Here is a 14,171-nt window from a genome sequence, read left to right on the forward strand (position 1 = left end):
TAGCTTTGGAAGAGGGCTGCACGTGCAAGGTGTTTGGCAGTAGCCAGGATGCTCTTCAAATGGGGGGGAGAAAGGCATGCCGTGATTGAGGTCTTTTAACACAGCTACAAATTAGGCTGACATCAGAATAGCAAGAGTACCTGTACATCTTGGGAGGATAGCTCAGGGGCAACGTGCTTGCCTTGGAAGCAAGACGACACCGAACAGCACAGATTCAATCCCCTGGTCCACGCTTAGAAGCTTCTGGGTATTAAGTACGTTATAACTAACCTATCATAACATACCTCTTCAGGTGAACACAGTGGGGCGTGGCCGTTCTAGGATAGCAGCAATGCAATTTGAGATGCACTGAGGCCCCAGCTCTTTAAGATGGTCGAGTGCTATTGGTCAAGACGGTGGAGAACTGGGATAGCTAATTTTGGTTTCAGTCTTGAATACAATTGGGTGCTGAAGATGAGGACCTAGGTGCATTTAAATCGATGGGTTTGGGATGTGTTTCTGGTGTAGCTGGAGCTGCTTTATGTCAGGAATGGGGAACATTGGCAAAGCTGGGGTTGGCTCCTAGTTGTGGAATAGCATATGGCGTTGTATTCCAGGAATGAGGTGCATGGTCAGAGCTGGGTTCAGTTCCTAGCTGTGGAATAGCATATGGCATTGCATACCAGGAATGAAGCGCATTGGCAGAGCTGGGTTTGGAGCCTAGCTGTGGAATAGCATGGGGTGTTGTATTCCAGGAATGAGGCGCATTGGCAGAGCTGGGTTTGGAGCCTAGCTGTGAAATAGCATGGGGTGTTGTATTCCAGGAATGAGGCTCATTGGCAGAGCTGGGTTTGCCGCTTAGGTGTGGAATAGCATGGGGTGTTGTATTCCAGGAATGAGGCGCATTGGCAGAGCTGGGTTTGGAGCCTAGGTGTGGAATAGCATGGGGTGTTGTATTCCAGGAATGAGGCGCATTGGCAGAGCTGGGTTTGCCGCTTAGGTGTGGAATTGCATGGGGGATTGTATTCCAGGAATGAGGCGCATTGGCAGAGCTGGGTTTGGAGCCTAGGTGTGGAATAGCATGGGGTGTTGTATTCCAGGAATGAGGCGCATTGGCAGAGCTGGGTTTGCCGTTTAGGTGTGGAATTGCATGGGGGATTGTATTCCAGGAATGAGGCACGTGGGCAGAGCTGGGTTTAGTTCCTAGCTGTGGAATAGCATGGGTGTTGCATAGGGTGACCAGACGTCCGGGTGTTCCCTGGACAGTCCGGGGGAAACCACATCCGGGGTTTGCATGTTTGGGGGGCTAGGGTAATTAAAACCATACCTACTTTTCACAAAACTTTCAGAATTTTGAAGTTTGGCTCGAACCCCCAACCTTTCAGGTACAAGTCAGAACCCTTACTGACTGTGCCAGAGAGACTGGCTTGGAAATCACTGTACAGCAAGCCATGTAATATCAATTAGAGCCAAGGTCCCGTTTTGAATTAACATGCCACGATTCACCGACAAAACTGCACAAATTAGATTATATGCAGTTTATAGAAAGGAGAAGTGCTGGAAATATGGTTGGGGTGGTTGTGGGGGCGTGTTGGGGAGGGGCAGTAATTGGTGGGCTGTGATGGGTAGTCCCTCTTTTATGTTGTTGGCCGTCCCGGTCTTTTGTTTTGAAAATCTGGTCACCCTAGCGTTGCATGCCAGGAATGAGGCGCATTGGCAGAGCTGGGTTTAGTTCCTAGCTGTGGAATAGCATGAGGCGTTGCATGCCAGGACGGGTGCACATTGGTAGAGCTCGGGTTGATATTTAGCTGTGGAATAGTAGTGGGACCTGCATGGCAGGGCTGAGGTGCATGGCAGAGCTAGGATATTTTTTCCTTCAAGTTCTGGATTCATAGCAGCGAGTGCTGAGGGGCAAGGAGTTGGGGCTGGGTGGCTGGCAGAACCTCCCCTGGCCCTTGTTCTAGACTGAGGAATGGGTGCTGCAGGTCATGGGTGATGTGCACAGTTCACTGCTCCAGGCCCGGATTGAGACGCATTGGCCCATAACCCCTGCAGCCGTCCATTTGCCTTTACCCCCAATTCTTTTGCTCATGCAGACAATGCTTTAAACCCCCCATGAATTGGCATGACACAAGATTTCAATTGGCAAAATTGGCCGCAGTTTTATTTCCATGACAACAGAAGTATTTGTACACCCTAGTGACCTCATTCTGTACATGTGGCGCTTGCTTGCCGGATTTCCTTTGCTTCCCCCTATACTTGGTATAGTAGGCCCCCAACTCCCCCGACCCATTGTACCTGTCCTATCCTGCCCGTGCAGGGGTCCGTGGGTGGGGAGAGCGCCGTTTGTTTTGGGGGGGAAGCTGAGCCTTATTTGTTCCTACCAGGCGCCCCCGCCGTTTAGGCCCCCAAGAGGCGCTGGTCCAGAAGAGCGAAGACCCATTCTGTTTCCTTCTGGCTCATCCGGAGTCTATCATTTGTGCTTGGTTGCCCAAACACCGCCAACTTGACATCCTCCGACCTGGGTGCCCTGCGACAGCGACACCCGGGTGCGTCGTATTTCGTGGGTGGGTGGGTGGAAACGAAATTCCTCTTCCTTGCTAGGTGGCGGCGACCGGGTCCCAGTGCAGGAGCGAGATGCCTGGTCCCCGATCCCGCCTGCTTTTATCCTGCAGGCCCCGCCCCATTCCTTTTGTTTACCCTTCGCGGGCTTTCCGGGCTCTTGAGTTTCTTGGCGCCGTTCCGCCCCCTTGCCCTTTACCCTTCCGGGTGAGGATCCCCGCTCCCGGCGGCATGACCCCGCAGGGGTTACCCTGCTGCCTCCTCCATTTTGTGGAGGTTTTACGTCGTCAGCTCCATAACCCCTGCAGCCGTCCATTTGCCTTTACCCCCAATTCTTTTGCTCATGCAGACAATGCTTTAAACCCCCCATGAATTGGCATGACACAAGATTTCAATTGGCAAAATTGGCCGCAGTTTTATTTCCATGACAACAGAAGTATTTGTACACCCTAGTGACCTCATTCTGTACATGTGGCGCTTGCTTGCCGGATTTCCTTTGCTTCCCCCTATACTTGGTATAGTAGGCCCCCAACTCCCCCGACCCATTGTACCTGTCCTATCCTGCCCGTGCAGGGGTCCGTGGGTGGGGAGAGCGCCGTTTGTTTTGGGGGGGAAGCTGAGCCTTATTTGTTCCTACCAGGCGCCCCCGCCGTTTAGGCCCCCAAGAGGCGCTGGTCCAGAAGAGCGAAGACCCATTCTGTTTCCTTCTGGCTCATCCGGAGTCTATCATTTGTGCTTGGTTGCCCAAACACCGCCACGCCAACCGGTGGGTTCCCGTCCACCGTTGGCTCTCCCTTCACCCTCACTCCTCACAATTCCAGCAATTTGGTGCAAATGTTCCAAAAAAAGAGCTCCATGCCCTTTGGGGATAGGTGCACACCATCGGCTAGGAAATACTCGGGGGTTTTCTCGTTAATCAGACCATGCCTGATCTGATGGAAACCTCTGCCCTTGCAGAATTTTGCAACTGCCCCGTTCAGCTTCCTCCGAGATTTTTCCACTGCCGAATGGTTTGCTGCCCCCCTCCATTGAGTCCGCGGAATCACCTCGGACCAGATGATCTCCGTCTCCTCCACTTGCGCCGCTATTTCCTGTAAAGAGCTTGTGATGTCTCTCAGCAAAACCCCTCTCCCTAAACTGGTCAGATCGTTCCCTCCTAAGTGTATTACCAACACCTCTGGCCTCCGCCGCTTTTTTAGCAGCGTGCGCAAATGCCCTTCCAGCTGAGCCCATTTCATCCCTGGCACCCCGTGCCATTCGATCTTGAATTCACCAGCCGTCAAGACCTCATGCTGCTGGTTCCAGCTTGCCTTTGCCCTTGTGATGAATGAGTGCCCCACCACCCATACTGTGCGTGGTCTCCTTTGGTGCGCTGCTGGTAAATGACATGGAAGGAACGGCATGGTTATCTTTACACTTTTTCAGGCCTGACATAACGTTTATAACATCCTGACGACCATCTCCCCAATCTCTTAATCTCCTCGGCCCCTAGCCCCCCGACTGATGCTGAGGTGGCGGCCCCAATCCGAAAAGAATGCGTCCCAAACTGGCCCCCTGCCAGACCCATTCTCTCCAGCCCAAGCGACATTACTTTTTTGAACTGAAAGCGGCTTAGTGCGGACCCATCCTTGTGCGTGAGCCATGGCGCCTCTGCCCCAGATGGCTGCCTCTGTCGCATAAAGTTTGCCGACGCCGCCACCGGGCAAACCCGGCTTGCCTGAATGGCATGTAAGGTCAGCGTCGTGCCCTTTCCTTTCTGATCCGTCTTCGACCGCCTCACATAGATGATGACCTGAGTGCTCCCCACATTAATGTCCCTGACGCGCAAGAACCCACTCCCCTTGCCGCTCTTGTTTTCCGGCACCAGTTCGCCTACTCTAAGCGCCCCAAAAAACGCCACCGTAAATGCGGCCGAGAAGAGCACACGCTCTGATTCATCCTGACATACCTCCCCTAGGCATTTAATCAAACCGTGCAATTTCCAAATATCGATTGGCCGTCTCTCATCTGGTTTTGGCGTGCTTTGCTTCGCCCAGCCTTTCATGGCCATCATGACATAATGCTCCTTAGTGGGGTCCTTCTCCCCGTGCATTTTTGCATAATGCGCTATGGCCGCAAGGTGATAGCTTACCCACGCCCGGGTTTTCCCTGTTTTCCAGCACCAGCCTATGAATGCTCTCACCGGGTTCTCCCCGGGGTCCCCCGCTAGTACCTCTTCTTGGAACCGTGCAAACCGAATCCAACAAGCCCTGTATCTCTTGGTTGTACCGGGTGCCAGGGCCGTTTCCACCAATGCGGTCAGATCGCCCCAATCATCCCCCACCATTGTACCTCGAATGGGGTCATCTCCTCCCTTGCTTCGGGACAGCTCTCCCGGAATCGGTCCCACTGTAAACGAGACAGAGAATCAGCGGCCGTGTTTTTCACCCCTGGAATGTGTCGTGCTCTAACCTCGATGTTCAATTCTAACAAACTCCTGGTGAGTTCTCTGAGGAGCCTCAGCACCCTCAGGTTACTGGACGCTCCCGTGTTAATGATCTGTACCACAGCCAAGTTGTCTGACCATAACATGACCTTGGAATTCTGCAGCCGCCTGCCCCACAACTTGAACGCCACCACTATGGGGAATAGCTCTAGTAGCGTGATATCCTTTGTGACCCCTTCCTTATGCCATTCCTCCGGCCATGCCATGCCGCACCATCTGTCCCCCAGGATAGCCCCAAAGCCCAGGGACCCGGATGAATCTGTGAACAGTTTGAGCCTCTGACTGCTTGCCCAGTCCGCCCTCCAGATTGCCACCCCGCTGGAACCTGATAGAAAACTATCCCACATTCTCAGATCCTCTTTTACTTCTGAGCCCAATCTGACGTGCTGTGCAGCATGCTGTAAGCCGACAGTTTTTAGTTCCACACTTCTGGCAAATGCCCTCCCCGCTGGTATCACCTTGCCTGCAAAATTGAGGTTACCTGCCAGCACTTGCAACTCCCTCAAGGTTGCTTTGCTTTTGCCCATCAGTTCCTGAATCAGACCCCTCAGTTTTTGGACCTTGTCCTGAGGGAGCCTACACTCCCCTTTAACTGAATCGATCTCGATCCCCAGAAATGTCAATGTTGTTGCCGGGCCCACGGTCTTTCCCGGTGCAAGGGGAACCCCTAGATGTTCCATTCTGCTTTGAAATATATCCATCATGTACCTGCACTCATCTGTTCCTTCCCTCCCCACGAAAAGAAAATCATCCAAGTAGTGCAACATTCCCCCATTTTTTATCTCCTGCTTTACCGTAAATTCCAGAAAGGTGCTGAATGCCTCAAAATATGAGCAGGAAATGGCGCACCCCATGGGGAGACATTTGTCATAGTAGTACTTGTCCCCCACCTTAAAACCCAGCAAGTGGTGGCTATCCTCGTGGATTGGTAATAGGCGGAAGGCAGATTCAATGTCAGCTTTCCCCAGCAAGGCCCCTTTCCCCGCCGCTTTCACCATTAGTATCGCCTCCTCCAGGGAGGCGTACTGCACCCTGCACTGTTCTTCTGGAATGCCGCTGTTCACCGACTGCCCCTCGGGGAAGGATAAGTGGTGTATCATGCGGAATTGCCCCTCTTCCTTTTTTGGCACCAGTCCTAGCGGGGATACCACCAGATCGTTCATGGGGGGTCTAGTAAACGGGCCGGCCACTCTCCCCAGCCCAACCTCTTTGTTAACCTTCTTTTCCAATACCTCGGGATTCTCCAGAGCCGATCGTAGGTTGGCCGCCTCTCTTCCCCCTTGGGAACCCGCCCCTGGGATCCTAAAGCCCCACCTGAACCCATGCCATAGCAGTTTTGCGTCAGCTTTGTTGTGGTACTTGTTTAGGAAGGGAGTCATGGCAAGAAGGTTAACTGGTGTAGGCAATGCCCCTTTAATCATACCTTTGTCAATCATTGTTCCCACAGTATTGCCTTGTTTTGTCGGCGTATCAATCAACATTCCCCTTATTCCTTTGTTTCCCGCCCTCCCCGGGTTTAGCCTCTCCCGGAGTGGCCCTGCGGGGGCCCGTCCCCCCGCCCTTCTGATGCTTGTACCTGCATGACTTCCCATATGAGCAATACCCCTCCGCGAACCTCCAGCAGATTTCTGGCTCCCCCTGGTGGGCTGCTGCCTTGTACACCCAGGAGGAGGGCCCGCGAAAGGACCCTCTCCCTCGCTGCGGGAACCCGCCTCTGCCTCTCCCTCCCCGAGATTTTTCCCCCGATGGCTCGTCATGTGATTCCCTGCAAGGCACCACTTTATCCATGTACCCCCCGACATCCATCTCATCCCATGACATTGCTGGCCATATCTGCATTTTTAATCTAAAGCCCCGGTCATACTCCAACCATCCTTCGCCTCCATACTTCTGATACAAATCATGTACATACTGCTCGTATGCTATCATCGCCAGTGCATCCTGTGGGTACCTCTCCAACATCACTGACATGTACATCCTATATGCTTTCAGCCAGTTGTTGATCGAACGCTCTACCCTGGTAGCCTCCCTGTCCCTTTTCTCTTTTTCCTTTTCAGACAGTTCCTTTAGTCCTCCACCCGTGGGGATGATCCCCAACAAGTCAAAAATGTCAATGAATTCCTTCCTCCATAACCTCTCCTTGACCGCCCATGGGATGTGCCACACTAGCGAATTCACCGTGGCCCGCATAGGTGCGAACCCTGGCATTGGCCTCCCATACTGGGTTGCCTGCCCCCACAATCCCCCTGTTTCACTGCTGCTTGGGCCTGCTGTTACTGGCTGCGCTGCGTTCAGCCCCCCTGTCAAGACCGCCCCTGGCCCTGCCTCCTTCTGCATCCCCTGTGCCCCTGCCGGGGACCCCGCAGCCAATTGCAATGCCCCTCCCAGGCTTGCTGGCGCCCCTGGCCCCTGGCCTGACCATTCTTGACCCCACGGGAGCCCCGTCAATTGCACCTGTTGCCCGCCTCCCATAGGTGGGCCCACGCTAGGCAGCCCGACAGACAAGAAACCCCCGGGCGGTATCCCCATCTTCTGGGGTAACTGACTTAGCCCACCTGTCTGTGCCCAGCCTTGAGTGCTACCATTGCACCAGAGCCCTCCCAGTCCTTGTGATGCCCCTAGATGCGTGGCTGTACTTCCTTGAGACACTCCCCCTGCCACCATACCATTATTGGGCAAAACATTCGGTACTTGCCCCATTTTCCCCCATGCTTGCATGCATTCTAACACCATACCTTTAACCGCCTCCAGGGATGTTGTTCCTCCACCCTCGACATCCACCGTTCTGGTCACAGGCGCGTTGGGTGGGCTCACTTGATTCCCTGGAGCCTCAGCAGGTGTAGGAGCCGTTAAGGCCGCATCCTCCTGCGCCCTCCCCTTCTGCCGTGGCCTCTTGATGCTGCTGGCTTGCTCCTTGCTCGCTTTCGCCTTGGCCGTCATTGTCTTTTTCCTTTTATTCCCCTGGGTCTCCTTCTCCCTCTCTTCCTCTTCATCCCCTTGGCTGTGGATCTCGACCTCGATCACGGTGGCCTCACTGCCACTGTCCTGAAACATCAGAGGGGAGCTATCAACTCCTTGGCTGTGCCTCTCCTGGCTAGGCTGTGCCACCATCTTGGACATCCAGTCTGCGCCGTGGGTTGCTGCTGCCACCCTGGCCAGCTCCATGAATGCTGCTAGATCCATTTGATGGTCTCCCAACTTGTCCGGCCACCTGCTTCCTGCTCCCTCTGGGCTGCTTGTTTCTCTTGCCCGAGCTCCGTGCTCAGGTGTCCCTCGTGGCTGTCGCGTGCTTTTGGGGGGGCGGGCGTTGGGCGTCTGCGTGCCCCTGATGTTGGCCCCTCCGCTGGACGTTTTAGGCTCGTGTCCGGTTGGGGGGGGGGATTCGACCCGAGGGACCGGCACCCGGCTCCGATCCTCGGATCCGCTTCCGGTATGCCTTCCCCTCGCCTTGTTCCTCCGCCTTGCCTCCGATCCTTAAGTCCGGCTTCTGCCCGGCCGGCTCGTTGTCCCCTCCGCCGGAGTTTTAAGCTCGTGTGCGGGGGGGGTGGGTGAGCAACGGGCCAGGCTCGGGCTTGCGCAAGTCGGATGTTCTTCCGACTAGTGTTCCCCTCGCCTTGCGCTTCCGCCCGGCCTCCGCTCCTCGAATCTGGCTTCCGCCAGGCGGGCTCACCCGTAGCCCTGCACTGCCTTTGGAGCTTCGTCCCTGGTCCTGGGTTGGACCCGCCCTCTTTCGCCGCTGCTCCGCTCAGCTGTGCTGCCTCTCTGCACCTGCCGGCTGCGTTCCCCAGCTGCGCGACGCTTCCCGGTCTCCTCCGCCGACTGCCTTCCGCGTTCGCTGGTCTTCCTTCTTACTGCGAAGTGGGTGCTCCGGTTGGCAGTCCGCTGCTTCTTCCTCTTGCCACGCCGCGACCTCGAATCCGCTGGGCAACCCCTCTGCGTACACCGGCGGTCCTCCACCGGCTGCCTGTTCCAGACGCTGCTTCCTTGCGGCGTTTCCCGGCCTGGCCTCTGGACCACCTTCCTCCTGAAACGAAATTCCTCTTCCTTGCTAGGTGGCGGCGACCGGGTCCCAGTGCAGGAGCGAGATGCCTGGTCCCCGATCCCGCCTGCTTTTATCCTGCAGGCCCCGCCCCATTCCTTTTGTTTACCCTTCGCGGGCTTTCCGGGCTCTTGAGTTTCTTGGCGCCGTTCCGCCCCCTTGCCCTTTACCCTTCCGGGTGAGGATCCCCGCTCCCGGCGGCATGACCCCGCAGGGGTTACCCTGCTGCCTCCTCCATTTTGTGGAGGTTTTACGTCGTCAGCTCCATGTCACTGGCCGCCAGCACACTGCAAATGCGGGGCTGGCTGCATTCTACACTCCGGCAGGTGGATACCAGCCCTTCACTTTCCTTCCTGTGCAGAGACGTTCAAGATGAGAAATAAACGGAGCGACTCTGCTCCATGCATCCTAATTACCAGGAGCAGGTCACAGAAATAGCAGTTCGGGCTTCTGATCAGCGTGACAGCCTCGCGTCCCCCTCCCCTCTGTTTGAGACCCCCTTCTCCCCGCACCGCCCGCCGCGCTGCTCGCGAGTTCCCGGCACACACTGAGTGGGAGATTCGGTGACTGTATGTGCGTCTGTGCTCGCACTATCTGCCTCACACCGTGGGAGGATTACATTTATTCACTCTCTGCACCCATCGAATCCATTGCCTCAGCTGCGGCTGCATTGTACCGCCTGACCAGTCTGCCCAGGTAAGCCATTCTGCACCCCCCCATTCCCCCACGGCCCCCCGTGCGTTGCCTGCTTTCCAGGGCCCTTGTTGACCGGCATGTGTTCAGTGTCGTCGTCTTTTGGCGCGACATTTGCGCCGAATGACTTACTGCCGCCTCGAGATAAACACCCCCTCCCCGCTGCAGATTGTCACAGCATCGTACTCGCCACTTCACACACGCCGACCGACCCCGCCCCCGTGACACGTGTCGATCCTGCGCTTGGCACTATCTGCGTCACCTTGGCGCTCTGGCCACTGCTGGCACTCAGTGGCAAACACCGTGTGTTGATTTCATTATTGCGAATTCTTCCATAACACCATATCAGAATGGTCTCGCGTGGCTTTCCGGTCCTGAAAGGGTTACCCATTGCTAGGCGGAGAGAAGGTAGTTGTGTTGGTGGGTAGAGTTGATTGTGAGGTGCACCGTGCAGCATACGCAGTAGCTACTGAGAGCTTCCCCCTACCCAAACCTGAGTGTAGAAACTCCAGTAGCTGGTAACATGAGTCCGACCGAGGGATGGAGGGATAGCCTTCAAGTTCAGAAACTTAAAAGACCGTTGATTTCAACAGAGGGTAGACTTATACAGAATATACAGACCAATTTAAAGCGTGATATCCAGAATTGCAAGAGTGTGTGTGTGTGGGGGGCGTGCACGAAAAAGTCATGCTACCCCGACCCCCAAATCCCAAATGCAGTGCGCTCAATTCCATACGATCTCAATCGTGCCCACAAACCGCCCACCCCTGCCCATTTTACATGTTTGGTAACATTAGCAGCCGATGGCATTTTAACTCATAACACGGCAAATAAAACTGCAGAATCTTTACAGATGCAGGGAACTCATCTATTAGAGCTCTGTCCAAGCGCTCTGGGCAGAATACATGCACACCTCTTAATTTGCATATGGATGGCACCAGCAGAAGTGCCTTCACAGAAAAGGACATTGCAAGGAGCATCATCAGTCTTTGATACTTGGAGGAACCTTGGAAGTGACTTTAGAATAAGTTGCCATAAGTAGGCCAAGTGGAAAATAACTTTGTGGTGGAAAATACCTAAATTACACTATCCTTATATATGGAGCAACTCTATACTCAGACTTTTTAAACATTTTTTAAATAACAGCATGATATATTAACATACGCTCTGAAGTGAATCACTTACACAGCTGCAGATATGACACAGTGTGATTAAATGATCTGCCCAGGATCACACACTTTGGTTAAATGGTGACACCGGGATTTGTGACCAATTTAAGCAATTGAGCATATCTTCCCAGGTTTAGTTAATATAGATATCTATTAACGATTTGCTTTGCATTTCATCTGTTTAAATAATACTTTATGTATATCAATGCCTTGGCAGCAAACCAAATTTAAAAAATAAACGAGCGTCCATAGTAAACTAACTGTACACTGTATACAGTGTCAAAGAAGTCTGTTGAGCAATAAGAGTATGGATTTGTTTTATTCTCCCCATCCTGCATGCAAAGTCACAATAGTATCATGCAGATTAATGTGAGCCTAGCAAATCCCCCTTGGGCTTTCAAGCCATAGTAATTTCATAAACAATGCAACATGATGCACCCTCTCCACTTCTGATCACTCCCTCCCATTCCCATTTCTAAAGGGAAAAATCAGTCCCTGTTAATATCCCCCCCCCCTGCCGTCCCATCAGTCCTTAATGGCTAACAGTGTTATGCTCTGTTGGCATAGAGCAATGTGAGAGCCCCCCTGCTGCCCCAGAGCTACTTGGGACATTGTCCTGGCATTTGGAAAATGAGACTTGTCCTACTGCCAGGACACCCTCATTGAGGTGCTGAACGGGAGAGGTGTCCACTGAGAAAAGTCCCAGTCTGGCACTCTAAAGAGCCTCTGGGGCGGCAGCTGGCCCCACCACCCCCTGGCTCAGTAGGCCACTGGTTAGTACTTTTACTAGTCTACGGAGGTAATTTGGTTAGTGTGCTTCCTGATGTGAACCATAGGAATGCGCACATGAGTGTTAAGAGTGTTGGGTGCAGTTTATTGCAGTTTACTGATAGCACCTCGTTCCCAACACTTCAAAAGACGATGCCAACAGGTCTTTAAAGGGACTGGGTTACTTTGCGCTGTATAACATTTAACTCACCCCACCCATTACCGTGGACAACAAACATGGGTCCGCTTAGTTTTGAATTTGGGAATATGGTGCTCGTGTTGGTATATGTTGGCCAATTTTGTCCTCTTTGCATTGCCGTTTTCTACCTGTTGCCCGCACAACTGGGCTGACCGATATTTAGCAGCTGACCGAAGATTAAATCACTTGAAACAGCTCAATGCATGTCACTCAGTTGCTGGCAAGTTTGACGTATGGTAACCTGCGTTTCCTCCTGAGGGGGAAATCGAACTGAAATGTAAGAAATAGAGATGTTTAAAGAAAAACACATCATGCTGCTCTTGTGCGGATCACTCTTTGTTATTTGCATCGTTTGTATAGAAAGAAACACTGTAACAGGTGCACGAATATGGAAATACCACATTTTCAATATACAAATAACAAATAGTGATTTGCCAACACAGATTGGTTTGAAGATAACACACCAACCACACGTTGATCTGATCACATGCACAAACACAACTCCACATCCACACATGGGGCCTCATTACGACCCTGGCGTTAAGGGATTACCGGTACCGGTAAGGATACCGGTACCGGTAATCCCTTAACACCTGATTATGAGGTCCATTTGCGGGTCCCGACCTTAACGGCTGATCTGTACCAGCCGTTAAGGTAAGGACCCGCAAAGGGACCTTGAAGGTGATCACGGTACCGCATTTTGCGGTACTGTAATTACCGCCTTCCCCATTCCCATTGAGCCCTATGGGGCAAAAATGGGAATGGGGAAGGGCCAATGGTAAATGGGGAATTACCGTCCCGCCAACCTTGGAATGGGGCGGTAATTGCCCATGTCACCATGGCGGATCCGGTAAATTACTAGCGTTAACCATGGCGCTAATAGCCATGGTCGTAATGAGGGTCGTAATGAGGCCCATGGTCATGTTTATAGTACCTACCCTACTATAAGCCTATGCATCTTCTCCTGCTTGCACTAACCTATACACTGGACTCTGCCAAATCCTCATACTTCACAAATCTAATCTCCCCCTACCCTCCAATCTTCAAGTGAATATCCATCCCCACCCACTTTCTGCTATTTACTTTTCTCACTACTTTTCTTCTAATATCTCTCAAATTCACACCACTTTCACAGCTCTTCTCTCGCTAACTCCGCCACCCTCCTTCAATCCACCACCCCGGCCCTCTACTGCTTCCACTCCGGACTACTTCTCCCCCACCTCTCCTATTGAATTAGCACCCATCCTTAGCAGTTTAAACCCATCTTGTGCTCCTATAGAGCCTTTTGCTCCCCAAATGATCAACAACTTTGCCTCAATAATTTGCCTGTATCTTTCTGACCTTTTTAAGCTCTCCCTCACTCTGCTGTACTCTTCCCTGCATACTTCAAATCTGTAACTGTCTCCTATTGAACCAACCCTCTACTGACCCAAACATCCCAGCAAATGTTTTCCCAGTTTCTCTCCTTCCCAGTTAGTCAAAGGTCCTGAGTGGGGGTCTTCGACCGGATCACTAACTACCTTGAGGATAATGACCCTGGAGATCCACCTCAATCTGGCTTCTGTAGCACTCACAGCACGAGACTGCACTCATGCATGTCACCAACTTTCTTTCTAATGCTCACCACTCAAAACACTCTTCTATACTCATCCTTGTTGGTCTTTCTGACCGTTTGATAATGTTGACCACTCCCCTCTCCTTCACACACTCCAGGACCTTGGGTTTTGCAGATCTGCTCTTGCTTGTGCCACCTCCTACCTAGAAGGTCGATCCTTGAAAATGTCCTGAAACTCACAAGCCTTTGAATCAACTTCCCACAAGGATCAGTCATTGGGGCTCTCTCTTCAGCTTCTATACCTCGACTCGACGAAGACTTAGGCCATCCTTTGACTCTCACTAACCCATTTTGCTGACAAAACTCACATACTTTTTTTCATTCCCCTCCTTCACCCCAGCCATTTCAGAATGGGTCACAAACATCCTCACTGCAATGTGTTACTGGATGGCTCCCCGCTGCCACATGCTGAACTCTTCAAAAACAGAAGTCTGCTTCCTCCAGGTTTCCAATGCCATCCCTCCCCACCCCACTTCTGTTTACTTCCTGCCTGACCTTTGTACTCCCTCATCCAAGAATCGTAATCTTGGAGTCCTATTTCATAGCAACCTATGATTTAAACAATGCTTCAGTACCACTGCCTCTGCTGCTTGATATAACCTCCTCAACATTCAGAAAATGTGTCCTTTCCTCACTTACCACTCTCCAAAAACTTTAATGTC

The 14,171-nt window shown here is 52.6% G+C and overlaps 1 protein-coding gene across 4 annotated transcripts in view; it reads left to right on the forward strand.

Moving 5' to 3' along the window:
* DOCK3 (dedicator of cytokinesis 3) overlaps window positions 1-14,171 on the forward strand; it is a 2,582,899-nt gene that overhangs the window by 989,021 nt on the left and 1,579,707 nt on the right. Inside the window, exon 1 of one of the 4 annotated variants that reach the window (XM_069644073.1) lies at window positions 9,615-9,761. The exons of the other annotated variants lie outside the window; for them this stretch is intronic. Coding sequence (XP_069500174.1) covers window positions 9,637-9,761 — 125 coding nt within the window. The 5' untranslated portion in view covers window positions 9,615-9,636. Of the gene's footprint in view, window positions 1-9,614; window positions 9,762-14,171 lie in introns of those variants that run through there. 4 annotated transcript variants of the gene reach the window in all.

This window comes from Ambystoma mexicanum, chromosome 2p (assembly GCF_040938575.1).
Source record: "Ambystoma mexicanum isolate Mex_15411 chromosome 2p, UKY_AmexF1_1, whole genome shotgun sequence".
Taxonomy (NCBI): Eukaryota; Metazoa; Chordata; class Amphibia; order Caudata; family Ambystomatidae; genus Ambystoma; species Ambystoma mexicanum.